The sequence below is a fragment of the Trichechus manatus genome, unplaced genomic scaffold (assembly GCF_000243295.1).
Source record: "Trichechus manatus latirostris isolate Lorelei unplaced genomic scaffold, TriManLat1.0 scaffold00065, whole genome shotgun sequence".
Lineage (NCBI taxonomy): Eukaryota > Metazoa > Chordata > Mammalia > Sirenia > Trichechidae > Trichechus > Trichechus manatus.
Window position 1 is genome coordinate 9,968,925 of NW_004444001.1, and position 19,892 is coordinate 9,988,816.

Here is a 19,892-nt window from a genome sequence, read left to right on the forward strand (position 1 = left end):
TCCCACACTACTGATCCCCATTCCACTTTTCCACCACAGATCTCATCACCACCTGACATCTTCTTTTTCTTGTTTATTGCCTATTTCCCCCACTACAAGTAAGCTCCTCAGGGGCAGGAATTTTTCTCGGTTTGCTTCTTGCCAGTTCTCAGCAACTGACCAGTACTTGTTGCTCAATTTATCAACAAATCAACACTGCCTTAATTAAAAGAAGTCATTATTAATGACACGAAGTAACTCAGAGAAGGTCTGCTCTGCTGTAATGATTTTTACATGAAAGCTCTGGATCCTGGCAGGCTCTTGGCAATCAGGGGTCTTTGTCGGCCCTGCATACAGAACCTGTCTGAGCACTTGTGGCCGTGAGGGCGGTCCTGATTTGGATCCTGGGTGGCCTTTCAGCCTAGTGTGAGGGGATAGACTGGTGATGGGGCATGCATAACAGGTTGCTGGGAGGGAAAAGTCTGCTTTTTTTAAAAAATAAAAGAATCTTCTAGCTTCCTATCCTGTGTGAAATACTTTTTAATGAGCATTCACAGCCACGACAGCCACCACGTAGGGGTGTGTCTCTGGACCCACTTCCGCCTTCCCCAGTCCCCATCTCCCTGTGTTCAGTCAGGGCCTGCCTCAGGGTGGCCCTCTCTGGCTCAGTTTCTCAGCCTCCAGCCCTCTGCTTCACCCTCTGAGGAGATTCAGCTAGCTCCTCAGGGCTCCTGGCACTGGCATGTCCACTGTCTCTTTGTTCACATCGGCCCCCGGGTGGGCCTGGGTCAGAGCTGGTTGAGGGCATAGGCTCGGGCTGTGCTGAGGGCACTTTCCAGGTCAGCAGTGTTTCCGGTGCCCTGGGCCGCGACTCGAGAGCCCCACGCCTTGCCTCCCATGTGGCTGCACACAGCCAGTGCCCAGGCCTCTGCTGTAAAGGCAGGTGTGACACCCTGGGGACAGAAACAGAAAGGGAAGCAATAGAGCAGCCCTCCCTACCCCTGCAGTCAAGGTACCCTCCAGAATGGAGTGGCAGGTAGTCAGCATCCCTTCCCGAGCCAGGCACACGGTGGAGGAGGTCGGGTAAGGAGACAGGAGAAGGGCTGGACTGCAAGTGTGTATGCAGGTTGATGAATGTCTGCTACTTGTTTGCAAGGGATGTGAGGCCTGGAGAGGAGGGTGGGGTGGGAATTAGGGGATCTCATGCTGCTTGTACCCTGGGGGAGAGTTTTCTGACTGAGAGACTGACCTATCCCTGTCCTGGGCTGTCCTCATAGATCACCTCCACCCAGCCTTAGCTCCCTTGTTGGGAAGGAATAAAAGGTGTGAAGTCAGAGAGCTGCTCTCCCGCTGCCCTCACCTGGGCCACCTGACAGGCACACAGCACATTCCCCAGGGGCCGGGGGCTGAGCAGCAGCACGGATGTGCTGGGGGCCTGCTCACACAGCTGCCGCACCACCTTCACCAGCACCTGGACAGGGAGGACAGACGGCGCACCCCATGGCTTCCCAGACTCCCAACTACCCTTCAGACAGCTCTTCCCCTCCACAGCCCCTGGGGCAGCTCTTCCGCCTCCCCTGCCCCAACACTCACTGACAGGGACTCAGTGGGGACTGTGTCCACAATCAGAGGCCCCTTCATGTGCCGTTCCAGCAGCTCCTGGGTTTTCTTTGCTGCCTGTGGGGCAGGAAGGAAAGCAAAGGGGTGACAGTGGGGGGCAGGTTTTCAATCAACCCCATCTCTGAACTAGGCCCCAGCCCAGCAATGCCCTCCTTTCCTCTTCCCCCTCCCCTAGCCAAGGTCATCAGTTCTGAGCAGAGGTGGCAGGGGCTCTGCCTGGAATGGCCTCCTTTCTTTGGATCCCATCTGGTTCCTTCCTCCCCTTGCTTGCCTCTTCTCTCTCATCATAGCCCCAGGCCCCTACAAATAGGCTGCTGAAGGTGAAAGATGATGCTGGAGCACAGATGGACCGGGAGGGGCGAGAGGAAGGGGGAGCCACAGTCATAGAGCCATTGGGGTTGAATGGTGTTAATCACATCAGTGAAGGCTTCCTGGAGGGAGAGTCTGAGCCACATTTGGAAGATGCGGGAGAGACACAGTTTGGCAGGAAGAGAAGTGGGGAACAGCCTGCTGTGGGCTGGCAGAAGAAGGAGGAAGGCTGCCACCGCCCCCACCCCACCTCCCAGCACAGCCTCTGATTTGTCCCGCATGCCCCAGCCCTTGAGGTTCCTCAGGGAGCAGGTTGGAGGTCTCTGACCCTTGCTTGGTGTACTTGGTATCTGTCCCCCATGATTAGCCACACCTCCTCTTACCTGCCCTGTCTCCAGCTTGCGGATGGCAGTGTTGGCACGCCGCTGCAGCACCTTCAGTGTTGCCTGAAGCTCCCGCCGCTGCCACTGGGGCATCACTGCAGTGTCCACAGCCTATGGCCAGAAGCAGCACATCACCCTTGCCCTTTCCCTAAGCCACAGCCTCTGAGGCAGAGTCCAGCCAGGGCCAGGCAAGATGCCACACCCACCCCATCCCACCCAACAAAGGTCTGGGCCAGCTGGAGTCCAACCCAACTGGAATGGAAGGGTCCAAGGAGGCCTGGGAAGGGAACAGGGCCAAGAGAGGTGGGGGATAGCCCTCACATCAGTGAGTCGTCCTATGTCCTTGGATAGGCGTTGCGCATCCACCACATCCCGGCTGCCCCGACTCAGCCGCTCTGTGACTGCTTTCACCTCCTGGGCTAGGCTCTGGCCCACCTCTCGGGCCTGTGGAGAGGGAACAGGATGGTCAGGGCTGCTAGACTTACACTCATTCCCCCAGAACAGGGGCTCTCAACAGAGGCCAAATGAGAAAGATTAACAATCAGGACCAATCAAAACACTGACCCCAATTAATCATAACAGCTGCCAGCTGCAAACAGCAGGTATGGCCATATCATTGCACATGTACCAACCCTGGTTCTGCTGTTGGGCATTCCTGAGCCTGAGCGAGTCGGCTGTGAGTGTCCCTTGCCCCTCACCGACACCCAACAGGCTCCTGGGCCCTCTGACTTGCTGACCTGCTGGGCCTGCTCCCCAGTGATGGCCATCAGGCGGGTGGTGCCCTTGGCTAGCTGGCGCTCCCCGATGATAACCAGATCCCCCACAGCCCCTGTCCGTAACAGATGACTGTGGGTAGACAGAGGGAAGACGAATTCAGCGGGGATGATGGGAAAGAAAGGAGCAGCCTGAGCCCCAATCCAGGGGCTAGTGGCTCCAACGACCAATGAAGGGTGAGGACCGAGGGCCCCAGGCCAGGGTGAGCAGAAAGGAGTGACTCACGTCCCACAGCACAGCTCCACGGAGGTCTGCAGTGCAACCTGAGAGGCTGGGTCCAGTGCCTGGGCCACAGGCACCCCTACTGACACCACCCGCACCGGGTCTGGGTACACCTAAGGGTGAGGGAGACAGGCCTGGTAACTGGCCTAAGGGGGGCAGGCGATCTCCACCTAGGGGGCTCCCCCGACTCACCTCATCCAGGGAGCGCAGGCCAGGGACGTGTGCAGTGAGTGCCAGGGCCACCTCGTCCATGTACACAGGCTCATCCTTCCCCACAGCCTCCTGTACAGTGTCCTCCACTGCCTGGAGCTGCTGTGGCGTCAGTGGGCCCTGGCAGGGGGTAGGGGAGGGAAGAGGGATAGACCGACAGGCAGTCAGCCCCATGCCTAAAACCGATGATTAAGAAACAGTCAGTGTTTGTTGATGTCTCCCCGGGTTCTAGAACAGGTGTTCCATAAGTATTTGCAGAACAGGCAGTTTTTTCCTTAGAAAGCCACCTGGGAGCTGGGCCCACTGGAAGCTGCAGGCCTTTCCCTAGGCACCGAACGATGGTGAAGAGACAGAAAATGAGGCTGTGTCCTCAGGGAGCTTACGAGAGGGGCAGCCCAGTGGGAGAGAAATACAGGATGCGGGATACAGGAGCAAGGAGCAATCAGGTGGGATGGGGGTTAGTCAGTAAGTGCTTCCTGGAGAAAGGACTTGAGCCAGACATGAAAGAAGGGGAGGGAGACCGGGTGGCAGAGAAGGGAGAGAGCAGCCCCATTTGAGCAAGAATGGCCTGGGTGACACCAGGAACGAGAAAGCTGAGTGGCTGGGGGTGAAGGAGAACCCTGCTGGAGGGCCCTCAGACATCTATACCAGCAGAGCATCAGAGCTGGGAGAGACTTCCGACACAAGCCAGACTGACCCCTTGCTGGTGCAGGACCTGAGGGAAAGGGACTTGCCCAGGGTCCCACCGTGACTAAGCAGCAGCACCCCGCCCGCAATGGCAGACTGCCTCTCTTTAACCTTGTCATCTCACACGAAGCCTGCCTGCCCTGCTCACCTGGGTGGCAACGTCAAAGCGCAGCCGCTCGGGATTGAGATGGGAGCCTCGCTGCTCCGTGCCAGGGCCCAGGGCCTGCCGCAGCGCCCAGTTCAGCAGGTGGGTGGCTGTGTGCTTCTCCATGCAGCCCAGGCGCCAGGTCTGCAACACTTTTGTCACCCAGGGTCCTGGGTGGGGGAGGGGTGGTGGGGAGAGCAAAGGGGCTACAGAATATCAAGAACAGCTGGAGTGGGATACTTACCTTATCCACATGCAGCTGCACCTGGTCCCCCACCTGCAGACACTCAGGGGCCACAGCCTCATGCAGAATGAAGCCACCACAGAGCTGGGCCTGGGCCACTGGGAACAGTACATCCTGGGGGAGGGCCGGGGCCAAGGCACCGGAGTGACTGTTTGTAGCCTTTCCCTCCCAGTGGTTTCTGTCCAGGCTCAGGTCTGCCTCCCGCAGAAGTCAGTGCGCACGCGCGTCTGTGTGTGTGCGTGTGTGTCTCACCTGCTGCTCTGTCCGAACCAGATAGCCACGGTCTGAAGCCTGACCCCCCTGTTCAGCGTAGAAGTTGGTCCTGTCCAAGAGGAGACCACAGCGCTGGCCTCCCCCGACAGAGGTCACAGCGCTCCCGTCCTCTGTGTACAGCTGTAACACCTGGCCCTCACAGGCTCCGAACTCTGCCAGGGCATAGAATGGTTATCAGTGCCAGGCAGGGGATGGGGGCGTCGGGTGAGGGTCAGTGCCATATTTGAGGCCATAGGCATGAAGCTGAGGGGTGGCAGCGACCCCTGGTGGCTACTCTGGGGAATGGGCTGGGCGCAACCGTCCACTCTGATGTCCCTCCCAGTCAAGGTTAGGCAAGCCCGAGGCCACATGCCTTGGTCCCAGCTCTCACCATAACCCCCACTGGGTCGCAGAAAGTAGTTGTACTTAGGGCTGTCATCGGTTGGGGGCACCCCTCGGCGCTGCAGCTCCCCAAGCTCATGGACGTTGAGTCGCAGTCCTTGCTCCTGAGCTGGCTCAGCCTGCTGTGCCCGGCGCTGCAGGACGGGCATTGTGTATATGGAAGAAGGGCATGGGGGTGTAATGGAGCCTGAACCGCCGCAGAGCCCTGTCCCTGTCACATAGCTGTGTGGCCCCTGTAGCTCCTGCTGGGGTAAGACCCCATCAATCTTGCAGGGTCCTCAGGATGAGGCCTTCCTCACCCACTGCTATCCCTGGAGGCCCCTCTAGTATGCTGTGTTGGCCTCTTCCCTTCTGCTCCTGTTTTGCCATTGCTGGCTACTGCTCCTGTCTACAGCCTCTGAGTAGGGCCTGAGGTCCTGGGCAATCTGTCCTGTCACCCCTGTGGGTGCAGGTTCAGACCCTATCTCAGCCTCTTATTTCCCCTCCATGGCTGCAGCTCCTCCCCTGGGAGCTCGGGGCTGGGGAGGAGGCTGACACGAACCCACAGAACCCTGGGTGGGGATCCGGCAGCCTGTACCTGGGCCTCCTCCCGGGCTAGCCGCTCCAGCCCAGCTGAGTCCAGCCGCACACCTTTCTCCTCCAGCATTAGCTCTACCAGGTCCAGGGGAAGCCCCAGGTTCCCAGACAGTGACAAGGACCAGGCCACTTCAGCTTTGTAGAAGGAAGACAAGGGGCATTGAGGAGGGTGGGTGTGGGGCAGAGGAAGGGGGTGGGGGAAGACAGAGAGGGAGAAGGAAGGACCAGGGCTTAGCTTTTCTAACCACAGAAGCCACCAGGTTCCAAGCACAAGTGCCCCTTCCTCACATCAGGGAAGCCCAGCAAAGGGGTCATCTTCAGTCTTCAAGGCCAGAGCTGGGGCTAGCTCAGGTACTCCCTGGGCACCAGTCACTTCACAGAAGGGGGGAACTCAGTGCAGGCACGGGACAGACCTTAGAAAGCAGGGCCTGGAGGCAGGGCTTGCCGGGCAGTGCTCCTGCCACAGTGAGGTTGGCATGTTGGAAGAGCACAGGGAGAGGGGACACTGGGGTGGAGGCAGGGGTAGGGGTGGGTGTGAGGCCAGGCTGGCCCCGAGCTCCTTGCTCATAGAAGCCCCTCATGCTTGGCCAGGTATCCCGCTCACCAGGAAACACGTCAGAAGGCCCCAGGCGCCTCAGGGTCCTGTCAATGATCCGCCGACCTCTCTGCAGGGAGGCCAGGAAGGCTGCCTCGTCCTCCGACACAAGTCTGGCTATCTGAACCAAGGGCAGCGCAGGAGTGGAGCCGAGCCCTCCTTGGAGATGGGGGCGCTCTCTCCTAGCTCTCTCATCAGCACCCTCCCTCTGCCATCAGAGTCCAGTACCTGGGCTGAGTTCTTCTGCAGTTCCGGGTAAGCATCTCCCTGGGGGAAGCAGAGAGGGCTGAGGAGGTGGGAAAGGCAACCAGCCCGATGCCTACCTCCCTATCCTGGGCCTCCCTGAGGACATCTGCCCTGGAGGTTCAGATGGGCTGAGGGACTCGGGGAGGGGCCCAAATGAGGACTTTGTTTCCCTGTAGGGTGGGGATATAGGCAGAAGGGGGCCCCAAGGCAAGAGGCTCAGCAGCCTAGGCAAGGAGGCTTCCTGAAGGCTCCCTGCTTCTTGTAAGCACTTCCAGCTTTCTCAGCCTGCTGACGGCAAACTGGGCTGGATATCTATGGTGGGGAGCCCTGGGTGCCCAGGCTGGGGGTGCTGTCTGGACTAAGCGGAGGATCCTCAAGTGTCCAGGGAGGCCCACAGGAGGAAGGAACTTACTAGTGTCTCCACCACCACAGGCACCAGACTGCCTAGGAAGCCAGGTGGTGCCTGCAAGACTTCTGTAGAGAACCGCACGGCTCGACGGAGAATCCGACGAAGAACCAGCCTAGACGGGTTCAGAGCCCAGGTGTGAACCCTAGTAGCCCCAGTCAGCAGTATGTGGGCTGCAGAGGACAAGGTCCAGAGTGTGCTCTGTCCCGAAGCCTTCTCCCTTTCCCCCATTGCTCCTGCATCTCAACCTGAACCCCCTCTCCACATCCTTCCCTCCTCTCCCCTGTAACCCCAGCAGCTCCTGCCCCTCTGTGTAGCCCTCCCAGACTCACGGGGCACCTGACATCCCAGGGGAGACACCATCGGCAATGCAGACACTAAGTGTGCGGATGTGATCGGCTACCACGCGGTAAGCTGTGTCTGTGTGCCCCTCGTCTGCTGCCCCTACCCGGCCCAGGTAAGGGGGCGCCCCACAGCCCTGGAAAGCAGGAGAGAAGAATATACTACTGCTGGCTTTGCCTGACCTGCCCAGATGGATGCTGTTCATTATACCTGGAGCATCTGCCCTCACCCCAAAGCCAACCACATCCAAAATGACATTGCAGAGTAGCCCTGGGCTGGAGATGCATCAGGGATGAGTGGGAGCCAGACCCTGCCTTCATGGGGCTCATACTCAGCACTACAATGATCATAGCTGTGACCATTTACTGAGTTTCTGCTATCAGAACTGGGTGGGTACTTGGACGACATGATGTTCAGTCCTCAAAGCAGCCCACCCAGGGAGGTATTATTATCCTTGCTTCAAAGAAGAGTAAACTGAGGCTCAGAGGAGCTAAGTGACCTGAGGCCATACAACTCATCAGGAGCAGAGCTGGGATTTGAACCAGGCCTGTCTGATTCCAGATGCTCTCCACTACCCGCTCCTACCTCTACAGCCTTGATGGGGGAGAACCAAACCCAAACCCATTGCTGTCGAGTCGATTCTGACTCATAGCGACCCCACAGGGTTTCCGAGGCCGTAAATCTCTATGGAAGCAGACTGCCCCATCTTTCTCCCATGGAGCCGCTGGTGGTTTCCAACTGCCGACCTTTTGGTTAGCAGTCGATTGCTTTAACCACTGCACCACCAGAGCTCCTTGATGGGGGAGAGGAGGGAGGGAATAAACTGCTTCTAGAAGGGAAGAGGCAGGCTCACCTGGTGTATAGCGTTGAGCAGTGGGGAAAAGAGGTCAGTGTCGTAGGTGGAGTGTCTGCCTTGCAGCACAGCCACCAGCCTTTCCAGGCCCATCCCTGTGTCCACGTGCCGCTGGGGCAGGGGCTGCAGGCTTCCATCTGTCTCTCTGGCCAGGCAAGGTGTGAAAAGTGAGGCCCTACCCAGGAGTACGGGTGGGAGGCAGATGCCAAAGTGGAGTAAGGGAGTGAGGAGGGACCTGAGGGGCACACTGACAGTGGGAGGAATGAGATGGGGGCAGTATCATCCCCTCACAGCCAAGGGCGCATGACAACGGCCTTGGATCCCGTCCTTTTTCATAATGGGCACCTTTTTCTCACCCTCACTCCTGCTCGAACCCTTCCCTGGACCTAGATATCCCCTCCTGGGGCAGAATCCTTTGTCCTTAGAAACATGTCAAGGCTGGAAGAAAATCTTGAAGAGGTCATTTTGTTCAACTCCATCATATCATTACTCTGATACAAGATCAGAGGCCAGAGAGCAGCAGTGACTAGTTTAATTGTCATGGGCAAAGACTAGACTTAAAGTGTTTAGAAATTTGCCTGGCACATAGTAAGCACTATTGAAGTGTCTGTTTTCTAAGCAATGGATCAGTCTCCTGACTGCGGCCTTTTTCACTTCCCAGCCAGGAATTTCCCTCCTGCCTCAGCATCCCATTACCTGTTATGCTGCATGAAGACCAGATTCCAAAGCTCCACCAGCTGAGGGGCTCCTACCCCACCAGCCAGGTCATAGTGGATCTCGGTACAGGGCCCACATGGGCCAGTATCCCCCATCTCCCAGAAGTTCTCTTGTGGCCCAAAGGAAAGCACACGGCTGGCGGGCACTCTGGGGAGAAAGCCAGGCAAATGGTGGGGAGATGGACAGGCCCAGAAGCCCAGGACCCTCTCTGCCATGACCGGCTCTCCTTCAGGTTCAACAAGGGGAGGAACAGGGCTGACCCCATAGTATCCTGGGGTATGCTGAGACTGAGGATGTATGGTGGCAATCTCAATTTCCCAGTCCTCCTGCCCCCTAGGAATAGATAAGGAGGGGGTGGACTTACCCTAAGCTGAGCCAAATGTCCCTGCTCTCCAGATCTGGGTCCAGTCCTGCTTTGGGGTCACCACCGAAGTAGGAGACCCAGAGCCTGTCCTCAGGGATCCTGTAGACTTGGGTCAGCAGTTCCCAAGCCATGCTGCAAGCCTCCTCCTGCAGCAAAAGAGGCATGGGGTGGTGAGAGGAAGGTGGGGGAGAGGAAGGCCCCACTGAAGTGCCAATCAAGCCACACGAGCTCAGTCCTCAGCTTAAGCCAAACCCATCTCAACTGCTTACCTTGTTCCCAGAACAAGCCATGACCATTTCTGCCTCTGAGGTTTTTCCTGCCCGGAAAGCTCCCCCATCTCTTCTAAATCCTATCTTTCAACTCCCAGAACAAGTCCCTCCTTCTCCGGGAAATCCTCTGTCCACCCTAGCCTGGGATGATCGCTAACTCCTGCTTTTTAGCATTACCATTTGACCATTTATTCATACAACAATTATTGACCAGCTATTAGGCAGAAGGCATAGTCCCTGTCCTCAAGGAGTTTACAATCCAATTATGGAAGCACCAGATATTTCTGTTATATACACTTATCTGGCACTTTGCCTCTGTGTCTGGTATGAGGTCCTGCCTAAGAAGACTCTAGAAGAGTTAAGGCAGGACTAACCTTGATCCCATTCGTGACTGACCTCTGACCCTTTCCAAACTCCAGGGCTCCCTGGAGACTCACCTTAAAATATTCACCCCCAAAAGCCCAATTGCCAAGCATCTCAAAGAAGGTGTGATGGGAAAGATCTCGGCCCACGTCCTCCAGGTCATTGTGGCGTCCTCCAGCCCTCACACATTTCTGACTGTTGGCCACACGTCGGAAGCCCGCCATCTCGCTTCGTGGGTCCACGGTGCCCAGGAAGATCGGCTTGAACTGGAAGCACATGAAAGGGGGTGTGTGTTCCACTTACTCAGAAGGGAAAGGTGAGGAGTGGGGACAGGGATGGCTGTTCAGACTGAAGGCTGACTGTGCCCCTGGGACCATACTGTGGTCTGGTCTGGGGTGGGGATGGGAGGCAACCTGCGAGGCTGGGGCACCCATCTCTGGTGTGGGGGGTACCAAACCTGTTGCTGTCGAGTCAACTCTGACTCATAGCGACCCTATAGGACAGAGTAGAACTGCCCCATAGGTGGGTGGATTCGAACTGCTGACCTTTTGGTTAGCAGCGGTAGCTCTTAACCACTATGCCGCCAGGGTTTCCTACCAAACCGGTTGCTGCTGAGTCAATTTCGACTCACAGCGACCCTATATGACAGAACAGAACTGCCCCCTAGGGTTTCCAAGGAGCAGCTGGTGGATTCAAACGGCTGACCTTTTGGTTAGCAGCTGAGCTCTTAACCACTGTGCCAACTGGAGGTGTGTGTGGTACAGAAAGGAGTAAATAAGTCATGAAAACAGAGACCCTCTGCTAGTCAAATAGGCAAGATAAAGGAAGGAATGTGCTGGTGGGTGGGAACAGGGCACTGCATGGCTACATCCTACATCTGTTTCAACACACCCAATAACTTGAGGGTACAAAACTGCGACCACAGGGTTCTGAGCACTCCCTAGAATGTCAGCATTTAGTAGAGATCTTGGGCAGTCTCTAAGGCTAACCTACCCTCCCATTTTACAGATGAGGACAATGAGGTCTAGAGAGGGTAAGTACTTGTTCAAAGTCGATAGCTTAGAGAACAGTGCCTAGCACATAGTAAGTGGTCCATAAACACTTGTTAATGAATGAGTTTATAAATAATGAATAAGTGAAGCCAGACATCCCTCATCAGTCTGTACCCACAGGACTGCACATCTACCACTCCTAGACCTAAAACTCAATCTCAGTCCAGAGGTTCCCAGGTGGAGCCCTTCCCGAACCCTGCCCCCAATCATTTTGCCCAACCACCCAAAAGCTATGAGCTCCGCCCACGGCTTCTTTTGCCCAATCTCGCAGCGCTTTTCATTCCGGAAGATCACAAACTCCGCCCCCAGCTAGCATGGCTCAGCCCCCACCTGGTTCATCCCGGCATTGACGAAAAGCAAGCTGGGGTCGCCGCGGGGCCGCACGGAAGCGGAGGGCACTAGCCGGTGACCATGGCGGTCCCGAAAGAAGCTCACGAAGGCGTCTCGCACGGCCGTGGCCGGGGCTGGAGGGGGCTCGGATGAGAGCGGCCGACGGCTGGGGCCCCGCCATGAGGGCGACCTTCCAAGGGCTCGCTGCAGCCACCCGGCTGCAGCCGCTACCGACGCCACCATCTTAGCTCCGGGCAGCGACTTCGGGGTCAAAGGGCATTGGGGTACAAGGTGACAGTCCTAGGTTTTTCAAGGAAGCCGGGCGTTTCCTACAGCGCCCCCTGTCGGTAGGAGGACTCAGGATAACCTCTGCAGCCCGGTGAAAGTGATTGGGGAGGGGACGCCGGCAGGAGTCGGCCTAGTATGGCTCCTGACATTTGTGGTAGGTGCCGTGCAGTCGATTCCGACTCATAGCGACCCTGTGTACAAGAATGAAACACTGCCCGGCCCTGCACCATCCTCACAGTCGTTGCTATGTTTGAGCCCATTGTTACAGCCCCTGTGGCACGTTAAAAAAAAAAAAAGTTGCAGTCGAAAGAGCCTACTATGTGCTAGGCATTGTCTTAGGCACTTAATAACAAAATTAACAAAAATCCCTGCCTTCTGGAAATCTATATTCTAGCAGTAATTGTTGCTATGCTTATTAATTTTGCAAGGTTACAAATAGAGTTGCAGTGAACAGGTGTGGATTCAGCTGTGTGTGTGTGTGTCACCAGGCTGAGGTGAAAAAGGCAGAGAGTGCCAAGGGACAGAACATCAACCTTCATTCAAGAGTCATTCCACAAATATTTATTGAGTACCTGCTATGTGCCAGGCACTGTTCTAGGCACTTGCCACTTCCCTTTGCCCTTGGCATTGGAGAAGCTCATTTTGTCTTAGAGACTGAAGCAGGTCCTTTGGAGCAGGAATCTAGCAGAGACACAGAAGCTGAACAGCATCTGCTCCGTTATTAATTGCTTAATAACATCTGGTCTCTTAATTTGACTGGGGATTAGAGAGAATCCAGGTCGTCAGGGCAGGACCAAGCTGCTGGCTTATTGTGGCAGAGATTTCTCTCTAAGCTTCCCAATGCCCCAGGGTTTTGTGTGTTTTGCGTTAGTGTAAGAGAGATACCTACTCCACCTTCCCTTTCTGTCTTTCTTTCTATGGTAATGCCATGATCATGAAGCCAACACAGGCCTTGTGGGTGCAGCCAGAGTTCTCGCAGAGCTTCTCATGATGCTCTCTCAGAGGATTTGCCAAGGTTAAAGCACAAATAGGGACAGGAGAGCTGAAGTCAGTATTGTCACCAAGAAGGCCTCAGCTATCCACATGGCTCTTTTGGCCACCATCCTTTCTGAATTATGTTATTTGGGAACTTTTGAAACTCTTTCTTCAAGAAATGTGCAGTCTTTTCTGGACTTGAGTTTCTATAAACCAAACTAAACGCGTTGCTTGCTGTTGAGTCGATTCAAACTCACAGCGACTCTATAGGACTGCCCCATAGGGTTTCCAAGGATAGGCTGGTGGATTCAAACTGCCGACCTTTTGGTTAGCAGCCGAGCTCTTAACCACCGCGCCATCAGGGCTCCTGAGTTTCTATAGCAATAGTGAATTCTCAACTCTGTATTCAGACAGTCCACAGTGTTTATCCCATGATCCTCTGTTTCTCCCCTTGCCCATGTAGATTAAAGTTGTTGTTTTGAAAGTGTGCTTTGCCTGTTTTGGTTTTTCCAGTGTTTTTGGAACAGGAACCTAAAGCCAGATGGGGGATTTCTGTGAGATTGATGATCTTAAGACAAGACTGTGAAATTCTTTCCCAAACTGAGATGAGAGTGTTTTGCCAAAGAAATCTAGCTGGGGCCTCTACCTAGTATAGACATTAACTTTTTCTTTTTTTTTCAGATTTTGCCCAGAAAGTTTTTTCATTATAGTAGGAATGTTATGTTTTCAGACTAACATGAATCTCCACACCATGGGTTTTTTTCTTTTTCCTCTCTTTTTTTTAATTGTGGTGAAAACATACACACCAAAAGCCATGGATTTTTGAGTTGTTTTCTGTTTGAAGTAGGTTTTTTCCCTGTCTTATTAGCTTGTTCTTACCATGGATGAGTCACTCTCTTCTTTTTAATATTTCCCAGTGAAACAAAGTGGTTCTTCTGGGACTGGGATGTATATATTCTGATTTGCCACTGTCATCTGAGAAGGAAGTTCAACTTGAGGTCTATAGCTTCCCAAGATAGATGGTGTCTTAGGCTGGGTTCTCTAGAGAAGCAAAACCAGTAAAGTGTATAAATATATATAGAGAGAGATTTATATCAAGGAGATGGCTCATGCAGTTGTAGAGGCTGGAATGTCCCAAGTCCGTGGGTCAGGATAGAGGCTTCTCCTGATTCACATAGCCACAGGCGCTGGTGAACCCAAGATCAGCAAGTCAGACAGCAGGGTTCTGGCTCACAGGCTGCAAAGATCAATGAATCCCAAGATCAGCAGGCAAGACAGAAGGTAAGCTGCTAGCTCAAGTCTCAAGAACCGGAGGTCAGGCAAACAGGAGCCAGCAGCAGGATCCAGAGCGAGCAAAAGCTCATGAGCCTTGCCAGAAAGTCCACCTATATTCGATGCAGGCCGCATCCCCAAAGGAACTCCCTTTCAACTGATTGGCTACTCACAGCAGATCCCATCATGGAGGTGATCACATTATGTCAAATCTCATCATGGAGGTGATTACATCATTATATGACTGCCAAATTACATCATAACTGCCAAACCACTGAGAATCATGGCCCAGCCAAGTTGACACACAACCTTAACGATCACAGATGGAGACAGAGAGAACTCCTCAGACTGGGCAGTTATTGACCTGGGGACTTCCTTCAGGAGTACTGATTCACTGACTTAGTGTTTGTAGGTGTTTCGTCTTGGGTTTAAAAATGCAAATGGGGTCTGTTTTCTCTGAGCTGTTCAGCTGGGTTTTGTGAGCACCATTTTGGGTGCTGCCTCCATTGTTGGTAAAGAAAGTGGTCCTTTGCCTTCTCTGGGGCTGAGATCTCCCTTATGTTGCCATTTGACCTGGAGATGTGTGAGTGGTGCAGGGGGCTTGTGCTCGACTGGTAGCCTAAAGGTTGCAGTTCCAACCTACCCAGTGGCACTGCAGAAGAAAGGCCTGGTGGTTTGCTTCTGTAAAGATTGTTGATAGTGACCCAATGTGACAGAGTAGAACTGACCCATAGAGTTTTCTAGGCTATAATCTTTGTGGGAACAGATTGCCAGATCTTTTCTCCCATGGAGCCACTGGGTGGGTTCGAATGGCCAACCTTTCAGTTAGCAGCCGAGTGCCAAGAAAATCCTGTGCAGCAGTTCTATTCTACACACATGGGGTTGCCATAAGTTGGAATCGACTCCATGGCAACACGGTTTGGTTTTAGTCTGGCCATTTAACCTATTTATCTTGGCAATTCCAAGGCACCTTATTCTTTGAGTCCCTGCTTTTCACCTTTCCCAAAAGAAGCAGCACCCTTACTCTGGGAGTGCAAATTGTCCTGATTTCCCCAGTGGCTTTGAGAGCAGGAACCCAAAGTCAGTGATGCATTCTGCACTGGACTTATGGTCAGAGGAGAGATTAGGGAATTTTCACTCTTACTGAGCATACGGAACTCAGCTTTGGGGATTTCCTCTTATAAATCACTGAAGCGTTTTTTGTTTTTTGTTTTTTTTAGTGTCTAGGTTAAAAGTTCACTGTCCAAGAAGTGTAGCTGGTTTGCTGCGTTTATTTACGGCATTGTCTCTTCTGGAATGGGAGACAGCAGCGCTTCTCACACTTTAACATGCATAGGGATCTCCTGCGGTCTTGTTAAAATGCAGACATGGATTCATAGGGCTGGGGTGGGGTCGAAATTTTGCATTTCTAGCAGGCTCCCTGGTGGTGCTGTTGCTGCTGCTAGTCTATCAGACCGTACCTTGAGTGACAAGGCTGTATGTAGTAGAGGACTTGGGAGAGCCTGGACTCAAGCTTTAGGAAGCATGCAATCGCGTGGTCCCGGGGCCCTAGGGTTGGGGGCCGCTAGTTCTTCCCTTTCTGTCAGCTGCGGGTGGGTAGAGCCGGGAGCTCGACGTGCGCATGAGCATGCGTGGTCGTCTCCCTCCCGGTGAAGGTGGTGCTGGCGTCTGCCTGTTGCTTAGGGACGCGGAGGTTGCTGCGGACCAGCAGCCCGGAACCGGCTAAGGCTTCAAGACGCGGGGGTGGCCTGGTTCGAGAGGTGCGAGCGCCTCGGATCTGGAATTCAAGAATTAGTGGACTCTCGAGGGTCTCAAGGAGTTTGACCTTAATCCATGAGGACAAGTGCACTAAAAGCCCTTGGAACTAAGTCACTTTGCCTCTTAGCCTCAATTTCTTTATCTGTAAAATGGTGCTTAATGCTCCTGTTCCTTGCTGGAGGCTGCTGTGAGAATTGAATGCCATTCATTCAACAAGCATTTTCCAAGAGTCTACAGGAATTAATAATAATTACTATTTATTGTCAAAGGAGCCCTGGTTGCTCAGTGCTTAAGGCTCAGCTACTTACCGAAAGGTCGGAGGATCGACCCCACCAGTGGCTCCAGGGAGAAAGGTATGGCAGTCTGCTTCTGTAAAGATTACGGCCTTGGAAACCCTATGGGGCAGTTCTACCTTATCCTATAGATAGGGTCGCTATGAGTCAGAATTGACTCCATGGCAATGATTTTTTATTTATTGTCACCACCTGTAAGTTTGTTGTATTGTGGTGGCTTACATGTTGCTGTGATGCTGGATGCTATGTCACTGGTATTTCAGATACTAACGAGGTCATCCATGGTGGCCAGGTTTCAGTGGTGCTTCAGAATAAGTCAGACTAGGAAGAAAGGCCTGGCAATTTACTTCCAAAAATTAGCCAATGAAAACTTTATGGATCATAACAGAACATTGTCCAACTCGTGTGCTTTGAACATGTCATTACCCACGGCTGTCGAGTCGATTCTGACTCTTAGTGACCCTGTAGGACAGAGCAGAACTGCCCCATAAGATTTCCAAGGCTGTAATCTTTATGGAAGCAGACTGCCACATCTTTCTTGCGTGGAGCGGCTGGTGGATTTGAACCACGGACCTTTCGGTTAACAGCTGAGCTCTTAACTACTGCGTCACCAGGGCTCGGGACAAGTCATTAGGAGGAATCAATTGCTGGAGGAGGACATTATGTTTGGTAAAGTAGAGCGTCAGCAAGTGCAAGGGAGACCCTTGGAGAGATGGATTGGCACAATAGCCGAAACAATGGACTGGAACATACTGGCAATCAGGAGGATGATGTAGGACAGGGCGGCATTTCAGAGTCGCTACCTACTATTTATTGAGCTTTAGTTATGTGCAAAACTGAGTGGCTTTTTCGTTAACTCATTTAATCCTCACAGACGTCCTACGATGTAAGTGCTATTACTCTCCTATCTTTACAGATAAGATCCCCTAGGGTTCAAATAAATTAATGCCACACAGCCAGTTATTGTCCTGAGTCAGGATTTGAACCCAGGTCTATCTCTCAGAATCTCAAACTGAAGCTATCCCTGCTCTCAAGGAGGCCATCATCCAGGATGTTGGACAAAATACATATGGAGATGATTGTAAGACACATGTGAACGTGGGAGAGAGGCCCAAGGGCACTGAGGAGGTGCCAGAACCCAGCTGAGGGGTGATCTTCCCCAGCATTCTCTGCTTCCTTCCCACATGCCTTTGTAAATCTGAGCTCTTCCATAATGTGACTTGATTTTCACTTTGGAACTAATGAAACTTTAGTTTGTATTATCCTTAGGGAGCCCTGGTGGCACGGTGGTTAAGCGTTTGGCTGCTAACAAAAAGGTTGGTAGTTTGAATCCACCAGCCACTCCGTGGGAGAAAGATGTGGCAGTCTGCTTTGGTAAAGATTTATGGCCTTGGAAACCCTGCATTGTAGTTCTGCTCGTCCTATAGAACTGCTATCAGTCAGAATCGACTCGACAGCAATGGGTTGGGTTTTGGTTTATTATCATTAGTTGAGCTCTTATCTCATTCCCTACTAGAATGTGTGCAGTTTCAGGGGCACAGTCCCAAATGCCATTGAGTTGATTCCGACTCATGACAACCCCTTGTGTGTCAGAGTAGAACTGTGCTCCATAGGGATTTTAGCGGCTGATTTTTCAAAAGTAGATGGCAGGCCTTTCTTTTGAGGTGCCTCTGGGTGGACTTGAATCTCCAACCTTTAGGTTAGCAGCTGAGTGCATCAATGTTGGTACCACCCAGGTGCATAGTAAGTCTCTGCAAATGTTTTTTGGATTGAATTGTACTTTGTGTTCAAAATTTGCAACTAACTGTGCTTGTGCAATGAAGGCATGATACCTTTCCTGTAAGAAGTCTGAAAGTACTTAGGTGATGGCTTTTTGTCCAAATGTAGCTATAGACATCACATCCATGTTCAGCGCAGGGGGAAAGGATTAAGGGCAGCTCCAAGTAACCCATCTGACTCTTATCAGAAAACAGATGTTTCCCAGAAGCCCCCCAGCAGATTTCTGAGTCTGTCTCATTGGCCAGACTGGATCATATTTCTAACCTTAGCTGCAAAGGAAGCCTGGAAAATGAGTTTCTGGCCTTTTCAGCTCTATAACGGGATTTGAAGGCACCCTGATGGTGCAACGGTTAAGCGCTCGGCTGCTAACCAATAGATTGGCAATTTGAATCCACCCAGCTGCTCTGCAGGAGAAAGACCTGGCGATCTGCTTCCGTAAAGATTACAGCCTAGAAAACCCTGTGGGACGGTTCTACTCTGTCACATGGGGTTGCTATGAATTGGAATCAACTCTACAACACCCAACAACAACAATAATGCAGTTTGGGCAAGGCAGAGAGGGTTGGCCATTGGGTACAAGTGTATCTTGTTTCCCAGTTGGAATGGGGGCTTCTTAGGGCATGGTGGAGAAGTGGAAAAACCAGGGTCTTTGAATTCAAGCAGATCTGAGAATTCCGATACCGTCACTTATTAATTGCTGACTTTGAACACATTTTTAGCCCCTTAGCCTTGGTTTCTTCATTAGTAGAATGGAGTAGGTTGTATGAATTAAGCTATGGACGAAAAGGGCTTTGTATAGGACTGATCAAGGATCCTGGTGGTGCAATGGTTAAGTGCTTGGCTGCTAATCGAATGGTTGGTGGTTGGAACTCACTCAGTTGCTCCCCGCGAGCTGCTGGCGATCTGCTCCTGTAAAGATTACAGCCTAAAAAACCCTATGGGGTAGTTCTACTCTGTCATATGGGTTGCTATGAGTCGAAAATCGACTTGACGGCTCCTAACAACAACGTAGTACTGATCATGTAGGAAATGTTTAGCTAGTGTTATTTTCTTTCCTTTTTTATTTCTCCTTCAGTATCTAGGCTTCAGTGAACTTTGGGATGTCACTGAAATAGCATGAGAAAAGGGCTGAAGTGGCCTGGATTTGAGTTCCAGTTCTGTCTGGTACTAGTTCCCTGTCTCATCATGTGCAAAACATTTAATCTTCCTCTCTTGTGAAATTAGGATAATTGTATATATTTTGCTTAACTCAAAGGTTGTAATGAGATAAAGATGTAAAGTACTTTCAAAAATAGATAGTAAGGCACAGTACAAATGTAGGGGTAGGGATGGGCCTGGGCGTAGACAAAATATGAATAAAAAATGGCAGCACTCTCTTCAGCCTAATCTCCTACCAGGCTCCTCGTTCCGGCTGCCTCCTGCTATCACCTCCGCCCCACGTATCTTAGTATGTCTCCAAATTCTCCTGGATGGGGAAACATCTCAGTCTTGTGGCCTGTTCTCATAGGACCTTGTTCTCAAATTCTGATGGTGGGTGGTAATGAGTTAATCAGAGAAACTGTTGTTGTTGTTGGGTGCCTTCAAGTCAATTCTGACTGATAATGACCCCCATGTAACAGAGTAGAACTGCCCCTTAGGGTTTTCTTGGCTGTGGTCTTTATGGGAGCAGATTGCCAAGTCTTTCTCCTACTGAGCAGCTAGGTGCATTCGAACGACTAACCTTTTAGTTAGCAGCCCAGCGCTTAACCGTCTGTGCCACCAAAACCCATTGCCATTGAGTTGATTGCGACTCACAGCCACTGTATAGGACAGAGTAGAACTGCCCTATAGAGTTTCCGAGGCGGTAATCTCTACAGAAGCAGGCTGCCACATCTTTCTCCCACGGAGCAGCTGGCGGGTTCAAACTGCCGAGCTTTCTGTTAGCAGCTGGCCTCTTAACCACTGCGCCACCAAGGCTCCTTAGTTAGAGGAACTAAATGCTGCTTTTGTGTTACCTCTACTGGGAGATTACAGAACCCATTCCACATGTGGGCTCAGCTCCTTTACGTATGATGTTTGTGTGGAAATTTCATACAGACTAGTGGTGGAAGGGAGTTTTGGGCAAGAGAGCTTTAGCCTGGACAGTACAGAGAGAGAGAAGGGGTGTGTGTGTGTGTGTGTGTGTGTGTGTGTGTGTGTGTGTGTGTG

At 52.5% G+C, this 19,892-nt stretch overlaps 1 protein-coding gene across 1 annotated transcript; it reads right to left on the bottom strand.

The window, feature by feature from the left end:
• Window positions 1-302: 302 nt before the first annotated feature.
• On the bottom strand, window positions 303-11,590 carry AARS2 (alanyl-tRNA synthetase 2, mitochondrial). The gene is made up of 22 exons (XM_004379515.2): window positions 11,341-11,590; window positions 10,033-10,224; window positions 9,327-9,472; window positions 8,942-9,109; window positions 8,246-8,390; window positions 7,383-7,528; window positions 7,057-7,165; window positions 6,627-6,665; window positions 6,408-6,519; window positions 5,805-5,938; window positions 5,217-5,361; window positions 4,826-4,998; window positions 4,574-4,687; window positions 4,333-4,473; window positions 3,480-3,617; window positions 3,291-3,400; window positions 3,029-3,137; window positions 2,613-2,735; window positions 2,292-2,402; window positions 1,573-1,656; window positions 1,340-1,450; window positions 303-932 (listed from the first exon to the last, which is right to left on the bottom strand). Exons 1-22 carry the CDS (start codon window positions 11,581-11,583, stop codon window positions 768-770), a joined length of 2,958 nt encoding a protein of 985 aa, XP_004379572.1. The 5' UTR covers window positions 11,584-11,590; the 3' UTR covers window positions 303-767.
• Window positions 11,591-19,892: the final 8,302 nt, after the last annotated feature.